This window comes from Fukomys damarensis, unplaced genomic scaffold, assembly GCF_012274545.1.
Source record: "Fukomys damarensis isolate Sample0158 unplaced genomic scaffold, DMR_v1.0_HiC HiC_scaffold_4, whole genome shotgun sequence".
Taxonomy (NCBI): Eukaryota; Metazoa; Chordata; class Mammalia; order Rodentia; family Bathyergidae; genus Fukomys; species Fukomys damarensis.
Genome location: NW_022900916.1, coordinates 67242913 through 67259960, shown reverse-complemented (window position 1 = coordinate 67259960; position 17048 = coordinate 67242913). Strand labels below are relative to the sequence as shown.

The 17048-nt window shown below is 36.4% G+C and overlaps 1 protein-coding gene across 1 annotated transcript; it reads right to left on the bottom strand.

Moving 5' to 3' along the window:
- Window positions 1–1136: 1136 nt before the first annotated feature.
- On the bottom strand, window positions 1137–15482 carry LOC104868222 (putative zinc finger protein 66). The gene is made up of 4 exons (XM_019208760.2): window positions 15309–15482; window positions 7840–7966; window positions 7262–7357; window positions 1137–3546 (listed from the first exon to the last, which is right to left on the bottom strand). Exons 1-4 carry the CDS (start codon window positions 15309–15311, stop codon window positions 1781–1783), a joined length of 1992 nt encoding a protein of 663 aa, XP_019064305.2. The 5' UTR covers window positions 15312–15482; the 3' UTR covers window positions 1137–1780.
- Between the last annotated feature and the right edge of the window lie 1566 nt (window positions 15483–17048).

Sequence of the window (17048 nt, the reverse complement as noted above, 5' to 3'; positions counted from 1 at the left end):
TGGAAATCCTCCACTCATCTTATCCCTTATGCCAAAATCTGATGCTGATACTAACTATGAAACTCATGCTCCAATACACAGGTACTGAGATATCAAGACTATTGCTGAACCAAAGCCTAAACATAACCCTAAGCCAACCAAGAGCCCTAACCCAGTGCTTATATTCCTCAACCTTTCATAACCCCAATCCTAAAATTAACACTAAACCTAACCATCAAACCCATACTCCAGCACAAAAGTAGTGAAATTCCAACTCTCTACCTAACTCTAAACCTAACCCTAACCATAGCCCCAACACAAACACTACACATTATATCTACACTGCAATGCTCAGGCAGAGGGATTTGTTTCTGAATATTTCACATAAAATTCAAAACCACAGCATTCAAAAGCCTCAGGAATTTTCATCTGAAAAAGTCGGTTCAATGAATACATTAAACTATATAGAATCTTTGAACAAATGGAAAAGAACAAGTTAAAATTAATTTAAATTATTCTCTATCAGAGTTAAATATTGATACACCATTTAAAGAAAAGGAGCCTAACTGTGCTTGTCGTGGAATTATATTTTCAAAATAAACTTTGTACAATTTAAATATGAAAAACTCATTATGAAAAATTTTGCACAGGTAAAATGCTCCATAAATTTCCACTAGTACACCATAGAAGTTCTACATTACTAATGAATAAATAAAAATGGTCAGCTTTAGCAAAAAGAATCAGGAACAACATCTTGAGTAAATATATGTAGGCAAATAGAACTTTTTAATCATATGTGGTTTCTTGTTCACTAGTAAATAATCACATCTTTTGAAATTATCTTTTCTTTCAGTAATTTTGTTTCCCTCTCAATAAGTATTCACTCAGACATAAATTTACACACATATGCAGTACATAATTATACAATTCAACTATTCTTGAAGTTTATCATTGGATAATATGTATTCTTTTCAGTTAATGTAAATTAATACAAAGTTCTGCATTTTGCAACTCTAAAGGAGTAAGAAGTGAAAATAAACCAGAATAAACTTAAAAATAGCAATTAACAATTCAGGAAGGCATTTTTTCACATTTCAGTATTGTAATTTTCCAGTAATTACATATAGAGAGATAAACAAAGCTATTTACTAATGAAAATATTGGTCTCCAAATTATATCAATTTCAATGACCCCAGGAAAAATGACTACTAGAAATGTTGTTATTCTATTTGCTCAGTAGCATCTGATTCCTAAAAAATTGAACAAAACAGAAGAGTTTAATGTCTGTGGAAGAATATCATTCACTACTCAACACTGTTAGCACATTATGAGCCTTTCTTTTATTCACTAAAAAACTGAAAGTTTAAAGAAAATAATTCAAAATTTATTGCGTTTTCTCTACAAATACACACAAACTTCATTAACTGTCAGAAAGCAGTTTTGTTTGGAGGATATAAAGATCAATTTAAATTTTTTATTATCTAGTTTTCAAAATTGAGGTTATTTAATGTATAAAAAGCTTTAAGGTTTGATTAAACAATCTGACACAATCTTTACATTTGTATGTTTTCTTTCTAGTGTAAAGTTTTTAATGTTGAATAAGATGTGAAGAACAGTTACAGGCTTTTCCAGAAGCTTTGCCTTGTGGAGATTTTTATCTAACATGAATATGGTGATGTTGTCTAAAATTTGAATACGGAATACTGGTAAAAGTTTTATCACATTTTTAGGACTTCTCTCCACTATAAATTTTTGGGGTTCGGCAAGGGTTGAGCTTTGATCATATTTTATACCACATTCTTTACATTGGTAGGATTTCTCTCCAATATATATTCCTGGGTTCTGGTAAAATGTGAGCTTCAATAAAAGGCTTTGTCATGTTCTTTGCAGTGTATGGTTTCTTTCTAGTATGAATTGTCTGGTGTTCAGTAAGTGCCGAACTTCTATCAAAGGCTTTGCCACAGTGTTTACATTTGTAGGGTTTCTCTCCAGTATGAATTCTTTGGTGTTGAGTAAAGGCTGAGCTTTGATGAAAGGCTTTGCCACATTCTTTACATTGGTAAGGTCTCTCTCCAGTGTGTCTTCTCTCATGTAAAGTAAGATTTGAACTTCCAGCAAATGCTTTGCCACATTCTTTACATTTGTATGGTTTCTCTCCAGTATGAATTCTCTGGTGTCTAGTAAGATTTGAGCTTTGATGAAAGGCTTTCCTACATTCTTTACATTTGTAGGGTTTTTCTCCAGCATGAATTCTCTGGTGTTCAGTAAGAGTTGAGCGATATTTAAAGGCTTTGCCACAAACTTTACATTCATAGGGCTTCTCTGCAGTATGAATTCTCTGATGTCTGGTAAGGTTAGAGCTTTGATTAAAGGCTTTGTTACATTCTTTACATTTGTAGGGTTTCTCTCCCGTATGAATTAACTGGTGCTGAGTAAGAGTTGAGAAAAATTTAAAGGCTCTGCCACAGACTCTACATTTGTAAGGGTTCTCTCCTCTATGAATTCTCTCATGTTGAGTAGGAGCTGTGTTTTGTTTAAAATCTCTACAACAATCTTTACATTTGTAGGGTTTCTCTTCAGTTTGACTTTTCTGGTGTTGAGTAAGGGCTGAAGCTTTGGTAAAGACTTTGTCACATCCTTTACATCTGTACTGTTTCTCTGCAGTATCAATTGCCTGGTGTTGAATATGGATACTTTGATGGACAGTAAGTTTTGAGCACTGATCAAAGATTTCACCACATTTCTCACATTTGTAAATATTCTGTAGAAAATGAATACACTGATGTTTACTAGGATTTGAGCTACGTGAAAAGTTTTCATGAATTTTACTACATTGATGAATTGTCTGTCTAATGTAAATATCCTGGTAATTTTGTTGGGTAGAGTCCTCACTAAAGACCTTCCTTTGTTCATTATGTACACCATGAGTTTTCAAAATATCTATAGGAGGATTTTGATTAAGCATTAATGGTTGGGTAAATAATGTTCCATACTTGTTAAAACTGTTTATTATGGCAGAAGAAAGACCAATTTGATGCTTGCAGAATAACGTATTTTTCATAAAGGAAATCTCTAAATGATCACATCTAGAAGTCTGCTTGTCTTTTATAAGTCTCTTGTCTATAGAAATGTTTGAATGAAGATTTAATCCAGTGTCAAAGAATTTGAAATTTTTCAAGTAATGAACTGAATCACAAGCTAGACACATTTTTAGCTTTCTTAAATTTTCTTTGTAAGGAAAGTTATGTTTCATAATTTGATGTGAATGTTTACTTATGGAATCACATGGATCATTAAAAGAAAGTGGCATATATTCAGATATTTTCTTAGATGTTATGTATTTTTGGTTACTGTTGACAGAGACGTTTCTGCTGTTTTTAGATGTCCACCATTGGTTAAGTCCATTATAAAATGATTTTGCGCCTTCATACTTATCAATGATTTCCAATTCTTTTCTAAGTTGTAAGCTGCTATGGCCACAAGTTTTGTATCTCTGATTTGTCACTTTATGGAAGGAATGATGTACCTCTAGCTCAGATGAACATCCTTGATTATGATAAGACATACCTGAAAAAAATGAAAATAATAATTATCCCAGTTACTTAACTTAGGTCAATATTTTTACAAATCTAATAGTTAATATTATAGTAAGTGGAATACTTGAATAGGATAACAGAATACAGAAAAGCTGAACAACAAAATTCAGATCAGATTCCCTTTGTGAGAACACTCAAAATCTATTAAAAGTTTATAGCGCTCCTACTGAGCACAATTCTAAAATGGGATGGAAGTGTACTAGATAAATTTGTCAGTCACAACTCTTTATTCTCACTTTACACACTGAGTAACTATGAAGAAACTTTCAATCCACTTCTGCAACCCTAGGAAACAGAAGAGTGGAATATATGAACAAATTTATGGTTTTGTGAGGGTGATCTAAAAACTGACTTGTATCTGCCTTTAAACAGCAAGGGAGAGATAACAGGTGTATTTTATAAAACAGTTCAGGTGGGCTGGGGATTTAGCTCAGTGGTTCCATCGCCTGCCTTGCAAGCGCAAGGACCTGAGTTTGATCCCTGGTACAAAAACAAACAAACAAACAAACAAAAAACAGTTCGGGCTATTTGAGACTAAATCTAAATCTTAATAAAGTGAGGACAGTGCCACAAATAGTCAAAAGTTATAGGAAAGACTGGAGTCTTAAGAAATATGGGTAAACTTTTTAACTGAAAAATTACAAATATAATTCCAGGACAGGCACATACTAAAATAGGTTTGAAAGGCAGCAGACATGTGTAGCACAGCATGACATTTTCAAATTACACATTATTTTACACAACTGTCATTTCTACACTGGGAACACTACATATATTTGATTAGCAGTTTTTATAAATGAAACATATTAACTATATTCCTCACATTTGTATTTCTTGAGCTTTTAAACTTTATCTAAAATTCTGAAATCTAAGACCATCCCAACCCATTCTCCAACAATCTTAGAACTAGGAACCACATTTTATTCTCTGTGTGTATAAAACTTTTAAGATTTCACATGTAATTGAGATTATTCAAAAATTGTATCAGGCTTACTTCATTTACAGAAAATCCTGCATATTTGCCTGTACTGCATCAAATTTCAGGGTTTTCTGCTTTCATGGCTGAGTAGTGATCTTCTTCCTATTTACTCATTCACTGAAGAGAACTTTGATTTTGTATCATAGTTATTGTGAATAATACAGCAGGTAACTGCTTGTAGATATCACTTCAGCATAATGATTCATTTTCCTTTGGATACAGATCTTATAGTTTTATTGCTGGATCATACAGTTGTTCTTTTAATGTTTATCATTTAGTAGTACATAATGATTACATTTCTCATGGGATATTTTGATGTTTTATTTTTGTTAAAGAGGGATCAAACCCAGGTACTCATGCATACTAAGCCAGTGCTGTATGAGCCACACCTTCAGCCATATTTTTAAGTTTCTGTGCAACTCTCATACCACTATGTATAAAGACTGTACTATGATACAGCAATTTGCTTTTTAAGTGAACAAATCTCAACAAAAGGTAACAGGGTAACAAACAGGAAAACATTATCCAACCAAAGAAATAAAGAAAACATTAGACACAAAACCTGAGGCAGACTGTATTTATGAAATGCCTAAGAAATCAAAATAGTTACTTAAAGACATACATAAACTGCAAAACGGAAGACAGATAAATAGTAAATAGGGAAATCTTTTTCAAATACACGAGGAACAAGAGATGGAGGGAGTAAAGAGTGAGAGCGAAAGCAGATACCAAAAAAAATTAGAGGGGGAAAAAATGAGGAAAGTGGAGCTTTAGCAGTTGGTAAGGGGACCAATAGCTGGAAGGAGCAGGGAGGGAGAAGAGGAGGAGAATGGAAAGAAGACAGAGAAAAGAATTACGATGCATTATGTACATAGGCTACCTCCCCGTGACAGCGGCAACCATTGTGTACTGCAAACACATACTTAAAAACAGAGAAGAAAAACGATCAGCGGGGCCACACACACACAAAACACTCAATGAACTGAAGTAAGAGCACAGAAACGTGCAGGAGATAAGGAAATAAGAATATTAACACAACAAATTTTTAATAAAAACAAAGAAAGATGGTGTAGATCAAGAATCCAAAAAGCAACAATGCCTGAGGTATTCTTTAGTAAGAGGAAATTATCTCCAACGAGGATAAACGTGAAGAGCTTCAAAAGAGAACACAACAATCAAAGTTTCAAAAGCCACAGAGAATCTTCAGAGATGCAAGAAAAAATGATGTCACCTGTAACCTTGCTTCTATGTGATTATCAGTAGATTTCTCTCTCTACAGATACCTTGAAATCAGACAGGAATTAGAGAAAACAAAGTGCTGATAGAAACAATCACTGCAAAGAATATTGCATCCAGTATAACTGGCCTTCTCTTGAATAAAAAGTAAATACTTTCCAAGATACAGAAATTCTCCAACAGTTCAATACCATTAGAAATTTAGAAGAAATGCAAAATGGAGGTCATCCCACTGGAAAATAAAATAACTCTGTATAGAAAGATAAATCATTAAATTTTATGTCACAAAGAAATTCATATGCACTTACAGAATTCTGTACTAAAAGATGCAAAAATCATTCTCCAGTCTGCTATAGAATATGAACGATAAAAGGATACAAAACATCACAATAACTTTAACATGTATAAAATATAATACTTGTGGCATCAATAACAATGCTGAAGAGAGAAATATATTTTTAATATGGAATTCAAGTTGATTGCTATTAGCATAGAAGTTTTCTTCTAATTTAAAAAGTTCTTATAAATTTAAAATCTAATGACAAATTAAATAACTATATAAGATTAAAAAGAAAAAATAAGCAAAATGTCACTATAAAAATCAATGACCAAGCCGGGCATGGTGGCATATGCCTGTAATCCCAGCACCTGGGAGGCTGAGGCAGGAGGATCCCTGTGAGTTTGAGACCAGCGTGGGCTACATGAGTTCCAGGTCAGTCTCAACTACATAGTGAGATCCTGTCTCAAAAAAAAAATCAATGACCAGTAAGTAAAACAACTGAAGTAGGAAAAACAATTACAGGAAATAAATAGTGTTAACATAGTATATTTTAACTCAAATACTGACACACTAGTCAAAGGAGAATGTCATATAAAGTTTCAAGTCATCTAATCAATATATGCAGTAAAATTAATTGATGAGAGAATACTCTCAAGAATGAATCATGGAAAATAAAATTGCAAATCAAGAAAAAGGAAAATTTTAATTTTTATCTATCCAAATAAACATAAATACACTAAGTAAATATTATTCTACACAGTGGCATTTGTAACAAAATACCATGATGACCATGCATTTTGTTTCACTGACATTCAGTGTATGGATAAGAATTTCACATAATATCCATTATAGTCATTCATAAAGTACTCTTTTGAGACAATTTTAATGAATAAAATGTCAACTGCATTAAGGAAATTTCTTTATGATGTCATTAATATATTCCATTTGATTAACATCGAGGCCTTAAGACAGAGCATGCAGACACTCACAGGACTGTGTCCTGGAGAAGGATGGATGGGCGATCACCAGCAGGGCAGAAAGAGAATAGGAGGGTAATGAACACAGGGCAGGGAACTTCGGCTTCTGAAAAATCACTTCCACCTTAACAGAGCTTCTTAATCCACATATCAAAGCCTAGCTTCCTCATTGAACTATGACTCTCACCTGTTTCCTTGACTAATTCTTACATACCTGGAGGAATGGCTGCTGTCCCTTGACTCTTCATAATCCAAGCCTCTTTACTTTGCTCCAGGAAGGTGATCAGGTTTGGTTTGGAGACACTTAGACCTATTAATTAGAAAATGGAACGTAACACTTGCTTTAGATACTCCCAGCAACTAGAAAACTTTATAACATCATTTCTTCAAATGTTGTTCCTGACAACCATTAGACAACACAGGAAGCACTTAAAATGTATAGATCCTGAACTCCAGTTTCATCTACTGTGAAATCAAAACTATGGGGGAGAAACTGGCATTTCTTATACTTTATACCACTGAATTTCTTAATTTTATACCACCGAATTTCTAAATTTACCATAAATATAAAGTGAAGGATATATACTATTTCAAGGAAGGAGACACAAAAGAGAAAAATAAATGTCATGAAAATTCACTTGTTTATACCAAGAAACCTCCAATTTTTTTTTGTTGTTGTTGTTAAAAGCAGGAATTTGATGCAAATCAGAAGTTCCCAAGAGGTACTCTTAAAAAGAATGAAAATTAAATAATTGTTTTGAATCAGGAACTATATAGGGAAATTTTCCTCACCAAGGAAGACCAGGTTTCTGTAATTCTCTAACATCACTTCTGTATACAACTTCTGCTGAGCAGTGTCCAAGCATTTCCATTCTTCTAAAGAGAAATCAATGGCCACATCTCTGAATGTCAACAGTTCCTGAAATATAAACAAGTAATTATCACACTGACTCTGTAGCTATCAGCAGAGCTCTTAATTTGATCCAATATGAATGGAGAGTTCAAACTCTTCACATAGAAGCATGACCTCTATTATTTGGTTAGATACTTCAAAACACAGTAGTATTCTCTAATGTAGTCTCTAATTCTGAGATAAGAGTGGGATACAAGGTTTACAAAGCCAGCACACATACTAGACCCTATAAATTTTAAATAAGAAAATTAAGGCATCAACACAGTGTATTATTATACAAAGTTCTGGATGTTTTTCAGTTGAAAATGGCATCATAAATTAAAAGAGTACTTAATGTTATAATCATAAAGTGGAGAGCATATTAAAAAGCAGATTTTGATTCAGTAGTTCTAGGGTGTGGCATTGCTGTCAGAATATATAGCAAACTCAGTAGTGATGCTAAAATGAGTATTTTGGAGAGCTAAAAGGTAGAACACCATGGTAGAATTCTGATTTGGTTCAATGATTTTTCACAGTATTTCAACAATTTAATATACTAGCAAAGACAGCAACAAAATCCTTTTTTTTAGTGCAAACTATTCAAGAAACATCACCAAGATACCTAGTAAAATAGAGAATAGCAATTTTCTAGTGAAAATCGTAGTGGGTAGCACTTTAACCAAGTAAATTAAGTTAAACAAGCTATAAAGGAAAAAAAGCTTTACCAAGTGTCAGTGTACTGAGATGGAACATCAACACTGCTGTGATGTTCATGGCTTCAACAAAAGTAGCAACAAAAAAATAAAAACAAAAGAAGATAAAATGAAGTAGAATCAATCTTCTCCTGGAAAAATATCAATTTTATTTGAAGTTCAATGTGTGTATGTCTGTTTTCCTCTCATATAGCAGTTAGCCTTTATAGAGCATGATAAAGAATGACTTTCTTCTATTTTTTTCAGAACTTTTTACCTATTATTTTTTTCAAATGTGAAAACATTTTAGAAGCAATGTTTTTTGGCTCAAAAATAAAATTAACATTGTCAACAACCTAAATAAAATATGTTAACTCAGGTGAAGCACAGACTGGTGGTTGGCAGGAAATTGGGATATCAGCAGCTAGATTAAAGTGCAGTCTACTAAGCAGGGCACCAGCTACTACGCAGAGGAAAACTAAAGTTGAGCATCTTATTCTATTAAAACACACACACACACACACACACACACACACACACACACACACACGTACATTTTGACATTAGGTCAGGGAGAGAGATGAGCGGAATATGGATTATGGAGGTCTGGGCCCAGAACTGTTCAGACTGGATCTAGTAGAAAGCTTGGTACCCACCTCTTCCTACCCAAATGCAGATTTCTGGGGCCCAGCAAACTCTATCCCATGTAGAGGCATTCAGAATATGTGATGCCACCACTGGGACCAAGGCCAGCCATGCCAATGAGTGCACTGAGTGAAGAGCTGAGGCCCCAAACCTGGACTAAGCTCTCAGATGGGCAAGTGAGAGCCCTGACAGTTGGCTCAAATCCAGCCACATTCCCATGCACATAAAACACACTGAGGCATTGAAGGTGAATCTAGCCCCAACACCATCAACTTTATCTTAGCATTCACCTGTAAGAAAGAAATGGCAACCAGCCTATAGGCTGCACACAATGGCTTGGCCTGTTTTTATATAAGCCAAGAAAGAACATTCTGGACAGAAGTGTTTCACGTTGCTCCTAATATGTGGCAGATTTTCATAGAAGAAGCCCAGAAAAGAAATGTCTACATTTTCAATACATCAGCAAGGAGAAATCTTAGTTTTGTTTTTATTAGCTTCTGCTTCTATTGTGTTCCCTGTTATTGTGTTGTGTTTTCTCCCAATAATTTTTCATATTGTTAACAAATTTTATATATTTTAAAACACTAACTGGAATTTTTTTCCTCTCTTTATTTTTATTCCCATCTTTCATCTTTTTTGGTTTCTCTTTTATTTTATTCTCTTTTCCAGCACACTTTTTATGTTTTGATATGAAGCTCCCTATGATTACTGCATAACTTTTTAGACTATTCTAAATTAATTCCCTCTTTTTATGGCTTAAGGGAATTGTACAGATGAGTTTTAATTAAGTTTTAAACACGCTCATGTATGGTTTGTTAAGGTCAGAACGATTGAGGCCACCAAGGCAGACAAAGTCTAAGCAGCATACAATGAGTTTATTGTCATCTTGGGCGAGAAGGACATTGGCACTGAAAGGAGAGGGCTAATGGCTGACATTTTAGGTAGGGGAGAGGGCACTGGTCAAGACGGTGAAAAATTTTAGAGCCCCCTGGATGGTGGGCCTGGAGCTGGCTGATAAACAGGGTGGTGGTGAGAGCAGCAGGGCAGCTGCTGGCTTCTTGCTATCTCTGTGCTCCTGTGGATGTGGGTAACAGGTCCACTTGGGTGGGGGTCCAATTTGGGGGACCTGTCGGTTTACTTTTAGATGTTCTACTAAAGCAGAGCTAGAGACTGAAACTAGCACTTGGAACGTGCTGAGTGGGTACTTTGGTATGCCCACACCAGAGCACATCACATACAAAGATGCTTAGTACACAGGTTCTCAAATAATTGTGGAAGAGACATTCTTCCCAACAGATATGCAAATCTCAATTAAGAAATGAGAAAATAAGATACCACCCAAAGTCCATAAATCCCCAATAACTGAATCCATAGTTAAATAAGTTGAAGAAATGTCAAAAACTTAACAGAAAAAACCTGACCAATGAATTCAAAGATATAAAAAAACAAGATCCAATTCTCTCAGGATGTACAAAAATCAATTCAAACAATCTCAAAGACATAAGACCTGAAAGTTTGAAACTACTAACATTGAGAAACTATTTATTTTACACACACACACCTCTTGTGACAAGAAAAAAGCACAAGGTAAAAAAAAAAAAAAAACTCACACTGCAAAAACTCACACTTTAAGGCCACTCCTCATACTAGAGTACCACCTTACAGCTGATGAATCTGGGTCATGCATCAGGTTGAGCACATCAAAATACTTAGCTTGGAAGTGACTCATTGATCACGCCAAGTTCTCTGGCCCTGTCTAACTGCAAGGAGACGTGTAAACATGAGGACTGGATGAAATGGTCAACATGATTTCAACAAGTAACATAGATCTGCCCCACATCAGGAGACATTACCTTCTCAAGGTAAACCAGTAGTCACTTCCCCTACAGGGTTTGTTAAATAATCCTTGTGAAAGTTATGACCTTATTAGGAAAAGGTTTTTATACTTTAAAGTAAAAAATTTAAAGAAAAAAAGGGTAATAAATAGAATTAGGAATTTTTGTTCATAAATTTAGCTCAGTAGTTCTATTGCCTGCCTCAGAAGTGCAAGGTCCCAAGTTTGACCCCTGGTACCAAAAAAAAAAAAAAAAAAAAAAAAAAAAGTAACAAAGAAAGCACACAATGGTTAAGATAAGGAATTTGAAAATCTATGTACAGTATACATTTATAGTAAACAGCTTGTTACAGAATATATGATATACTATATATTACTAAGAAAAAAGTTACAAAGAAATAGCTAAGAAAATTCAACTAGCATGTCACAAAGGAAAAGACATTCAAATGATAAATAAATAAATGAACATGACTGGGGTGTAAGTCTGTAGAAAATAACTGCTAGCATGTGTGGGGACCCTAGGGTAAATGCCCAGCACCACAAAAAGCAAAATAATGTGTGTACAAATCAGTACCAACATAGAGACACTAAACTGAAACAAGCACACATTATTGCATGATCACCAAAAAGGTAAAAAGAAAAGCAAAACTGGCAAAACAAACAAACAACACTATCGATCATAAAACTTTTCAAGCGTGAAACTGGCAAGCAATGCCACTGGCAATGCAAATTACTAGAGCCACTTTAGAACTTGTTTTGGCAGTAACTTCACACGTGTGCCCTTATGAGTCATTCATTTTGCTTCTAGAGGGACAGCAATGCAGCTAAAGAATCTATAAGAATACTCTAACAGTACTAGTTAGATCTGTAAACGAGTAGTTACCAGGCCGGGGATTTAGCTCAGTGGTTTCGCAGCCTGCCCTGCAAGCATAAGGACCAAGTTTGATCCCCAGTACCAAAAAAACAAAACAACAACAAAAAAAAACACCACACAGTGAAAACTAGTAGTTACCACTACAAAGAACAGACAGGGTACTGATAAAAAAAGGCATGCAGAGGTTCCATTTCTTGACCTAGGTAATAATTATACTGTGTGTTTATTTTGTAATAATTCACTGATGTAAATTTTGATGTTTTTCCCAATTCTGTCTACTAATAAGTCCTATATCTATTAAACAAAAGGTGGTGATGAGCAGAAAGAAGATTGAAAAGAGCACTGGAGGGCACAGTGGTTAACAGATATATTAATTATGTTGTCTCTGGTACTAGCTTCACAGATGTGTGCATGTATCAAAAGTATATATGTTAAACATAGGTAAATGTTGTCAATTACACTTCAATAAATTTGTAAAAAAAAGTATTATACATGTAAATCTAAGATTAAAAGGAAATATAGTCTTAAACAAGTAAAATAAGAGTAAGAATCCATTAGCTAATCATCTGTCTCAAAAACTTAGAAAAGACAAATCTTATAAAGATATAAAAATTCTTAATAAAAGAACAAAATTGAACTTTATTAAAATAAATAATAGAGTGTAACATCAATGCCAAATGTTGGTTCTTTTTTAAAAGACTAATAAAATTCAAAGAGTTCTGGGAAATTTGATTTTATATTTTTTTTTATGTTTTACATAGTTGTAAAATATATACGCTTACATATAGTCATGGCTCATTTAATCATGGGGATACTTTTTTTGTTTTGTTTTGTTTTTTGAGACAGGGTCTCACTATGTAGTTGAGACTGACCTGGAACTCACTATGTAGCCCAGGCTGGTCTCAAACTCACAGCAATCCTCCTGCCTCAGCCTCCCAAGTGCTGGGATTACAGACGTGCGCCACCATGCCTGGCCTATGGCGACACATTTTGAAAAAAGGTATTCCTTTATTGTGGAAACATCATAGTGTATTTACAGAAACCTAGAAAGCACAGCTCACTACACACTCAAGCTATATGTTATAGATACCATTGTGTTTTAAAAACAATTCATCATTGACCAAAACATCATTATATAGCACACGACTGTACATTATAAATCAGTGTTGATCTAGTAGAGATACGTATACCAGTTAAGCTAAAAACTATAATACATAAAAAGACTATTTCCTTTTAGGCACACACATGACAATGATTGCACTGTAGTGGAGAAGAAAGAAAACTCCCTTTGGAATGAAAGCTGCTGGGAAAATAAGGTATCTATGTGGCAAAAATGCTATTGTACCTTTTCCTCATACCACATAATGAGTCATTTTCAGAGGCAAGAAATACCTAAGTATAAAACCAAACTCGAAAACATTCAAGCTGCTTTAGGAAAGGAAATTATTTCTTTCAAAGTCACATAAAACAATATAAAAATAAAATATTCATAAACTAGATATTAAGCCATGTGTGGCAGCACCAGCATTTTGGGAGACTACGGATGGAGGATCAAAAGTTGAAATCCAGCCTGGACAATTTGGTGACTTAGCAAGACCCAGTGTCACAATTATAAAATGGCTGGGGATGCAGCTCAGTGTGAAGGCCCTGGGTTCAGTCCCCAATACCACAAAAACAAAAGGACATTAAAATAATGTATTTGTGACTTTAACCCATTACAGACTGCAAAGTGAAGTGACAGAGTGGAAGAAACTAGCTGCCTCACATCTAACTAAACATTTTAAACAAAAAAAGAAGAGACAAGAGGCTCTGTAAGAAAAACAGGCAAGAGACTTACACAGCCACATTACATAGGAGATCAAATGTTCAATATCATCAAAAAAGCGCAACATCTTCAGAATTTTTTTTTAAAAATCACAACAGTATTGAATAATTTTTTTTTTTTTTTGATACTTGGATCAAACTCAGGCCCTTGTGCTTGCAAGTCAGGCAGCAGAACCATTGAGCTAAATCCCCCAAACTTAAAGATCTAATGTCATTACTCCTCAAACTTATGTTGTTGTTTTTGGTACCGGGCTAAATCCCCAGCCCCTGACAGTATTGATAAAGACATGGACGGAAGAAACAATCATGAACTGAAGATGGAGAGTGAGTTGTTAATATCCACTTGGAGAAACAACTCAGCTCTTATATCCCACCACAATTATAAATCAGTGTACAGGAGAACCCTAATATAAGAAGACACAGCAGAAGTGGTGCAAACAAGTGAACTTTAGGGGGTAAGCACAAGAGGAGGCACATTCAGGATGAAACACATAATAAAGTGTGAGGCACTTTCTATGTTCCAGCAACGCTGTAGATCCTATTGTCGGGTTTAACAAATAGTAACAAACACCACGCGAATTCTATATAATACATGTATTTGATATTTCACATACGTGCATGTATTAAACAGGAAATATACAGAACTTGTTAAAAATCTGCAAAGGCACATTAAAAAAAAAAAAACCCATCGCACACATCCTTTGTAGATGATGAAGCTCGTTACAAGTCACCATGTCCCCCAATTAACCTATATCATTCCATTACAATTTCAACGTGCTTCATTTTCAATGGAAGGTACCAAACCTAAAAATTCTCTTATTTACCTGAAAAATTCAAATATATGTATATATGAAATTAGCCAAAAAACCTTCTGAATTACAAGAGTAATAGAGGTAGGTAGCTTTACCGTGCTAACATATATTCAAACTGCAGGGTTTAGGGCTGGGGGCATAATTCAGTGGTAGAGAATGTGCCTAAAAGATGCAGCAAGGCCCTGGGTTCCATCCTCAACACCAAAAATAAAGGTAGAAAATATGGGTGTTTAAAAACCTCAGAGGAAACTGGGCGATCCCAAAGGGCAAGGAGAGGCTGGCCATGCGTGGCCAACAGCTCCTCTAACGCTAACACACACAGCTGGGATCGTCCCGATGACCCTCCACGCTGTCACCCCACCATCTGTGCAGACGTAGGGCTGCAGGGACGGGACAGGGCGCCCAGGTGCAGGCTGCGGCCCCAGCCCAATCCGGAAACCAGAGGGGACGAGGGGCCCTGAGGCCCCGAAAGGCCTCCTTCAGGAATGCAGTCGCCCTCCAGGGACGGGAAAGGACGGGTCGGCGGCGTCCCAGCTGGCGCCTCGCTGTCACCGCGCCACCGGAAGGGCCAGGGCGGAGGACCGAGGCCGCAGACCCCGAAGCGCTGCAGAGCGCCAGCCCCGCCACGGCTCCCCGAGGGGTCGCGCTGCCTCCCTCCCCCGTCTCGGATGCCAGGCCGCACACTTACCATGTCTGGCTTCTGGGGAACTCGGCCCTTTTCCTGAGGATCTCCCACCAGCTGGTCACAGAGAAGAAAAACTGCTAAAGCCGCAGCAAAGTTCCTGGGGCTTGAATGGGAAAACGCGGAGCAGAGATGGGCCGCTCGCGGACAAAGGCCCCAGACCTGGTGAAAGCCCGCCCTTTCCGCTCGGGCCCCGCGTCTGATTGGACAGCTCTCAGCCTCTGACTGGACAGGGATTCAGCCCTTCCCCAGATGCTGGATGACTGCAGAAGGCATCAATCCAAGGATGAACAAGGCCTGGATGGCAGGTTCTTGGTTTCGCCTGATCTAAATCCTCTAGTGGGGGCCATTTTTAAGGTCGTACTTCCTCCTTGTGGGAGTACTTACCGTTTGGGGACAAGTTTGCCTTTAAACTTCGTTTAAAGTCATATCAAAGCTGGGCATGGTGGCGTATGATAGATCTCAGCACTCTGGGATGCTGAAGCAGACGGATCAAAATCTGGGCACAGCCTGTGTAATTCAGTGACTTCGCTGGACCTTGTCTTAAAAAAAAAAAAAAAAGCTGGGGGTGTAATTGTGTGTAAAGGCCCTGTGTTCAATCCACACTAACATGAAAAAAGTGGTATCAATTTATTAATTATATGTATATGCGTATGTTATTCACAGCTGGAAAGAATATTATGAAAAATATTTTTAAATTATTTTACTTAACTTTTCTGGTCTTTGCTGTTGTGAGCAGGTAGCTTGAGATTTGAAAACAGAAGTAATCTCCTAGGGCAGCAAAGTTAAATATATATAAAATGTGTTGAGACCGTTATGGGGAAAATACAGTAACTCCCAACCTGTTAGATGTGAGATGTGCCGACTACATTGTCTCACAACATTGAGGGATGAAGTCTTGAACCAAAGGAGAAAATGAGGAAAGTTTTATTGAAAACAAGGAGAAGAACTGCTCCTGGATTTCCAGAAAGGGTCTTAGGTGGGTGGCCACCAAGGCTCTTCGTCAGGGGTCCTTTATACAGCAAAATCGCAACGTGGGTACAATGTGGGTCAAACCACAGTCAAGCTATAGGAGGATTACAAGTATAATCACTTAGCTAATATTGATCCAATAGGGAAACAAGTCACATAACGAGGGTACGCGGAAAGAACAAAGGCATTCCTGCAGAGATAGGAGTATGGTCCAGATAGTCTGGTCGTCCACCTTTGCACCAGGTAGTGCTAATTACAGCATCACGTCAGGCAGCTGTTTATCTCACAGCAGGCTCAAAGTCCTCGCTACCGTATCTCCACCCCGAGGTGTGGGTCTCTTCAGATTAACCTCCTACCACAATCCCGATGTGTCTCATGTTTTGCACCAGTTTTCTTTAAGACCCAAACTCTCTCCAGTTGAATAATAATTTTTACCGAACTTCTCTATGGAAGAAAGGTTTACTTTGGCTTACAGTTTGCAGAGATTCCAGTCCATAGCCAGGTGGCTGCAAGGCAGGAAGACATGGCAGAAAAGCTCACAGTAAATGTAAACATTGTAAGTCATAAGCATGTACTAAAAACCATGATAATAACAATAATAATGAAAACAGGGAAAGATGCTTTAGAGATAAAGGGAGGGAGATGGGTGGGGAGGAGAAGGGGATTAAAAGAGAGTCAATATGTATTTTGTGCATACACCTGTGCCCTTCAATGGATGTACACTTCATGCATTGTAAACATGTACTGATAAAATAAAATTTTAAAAACACTGTA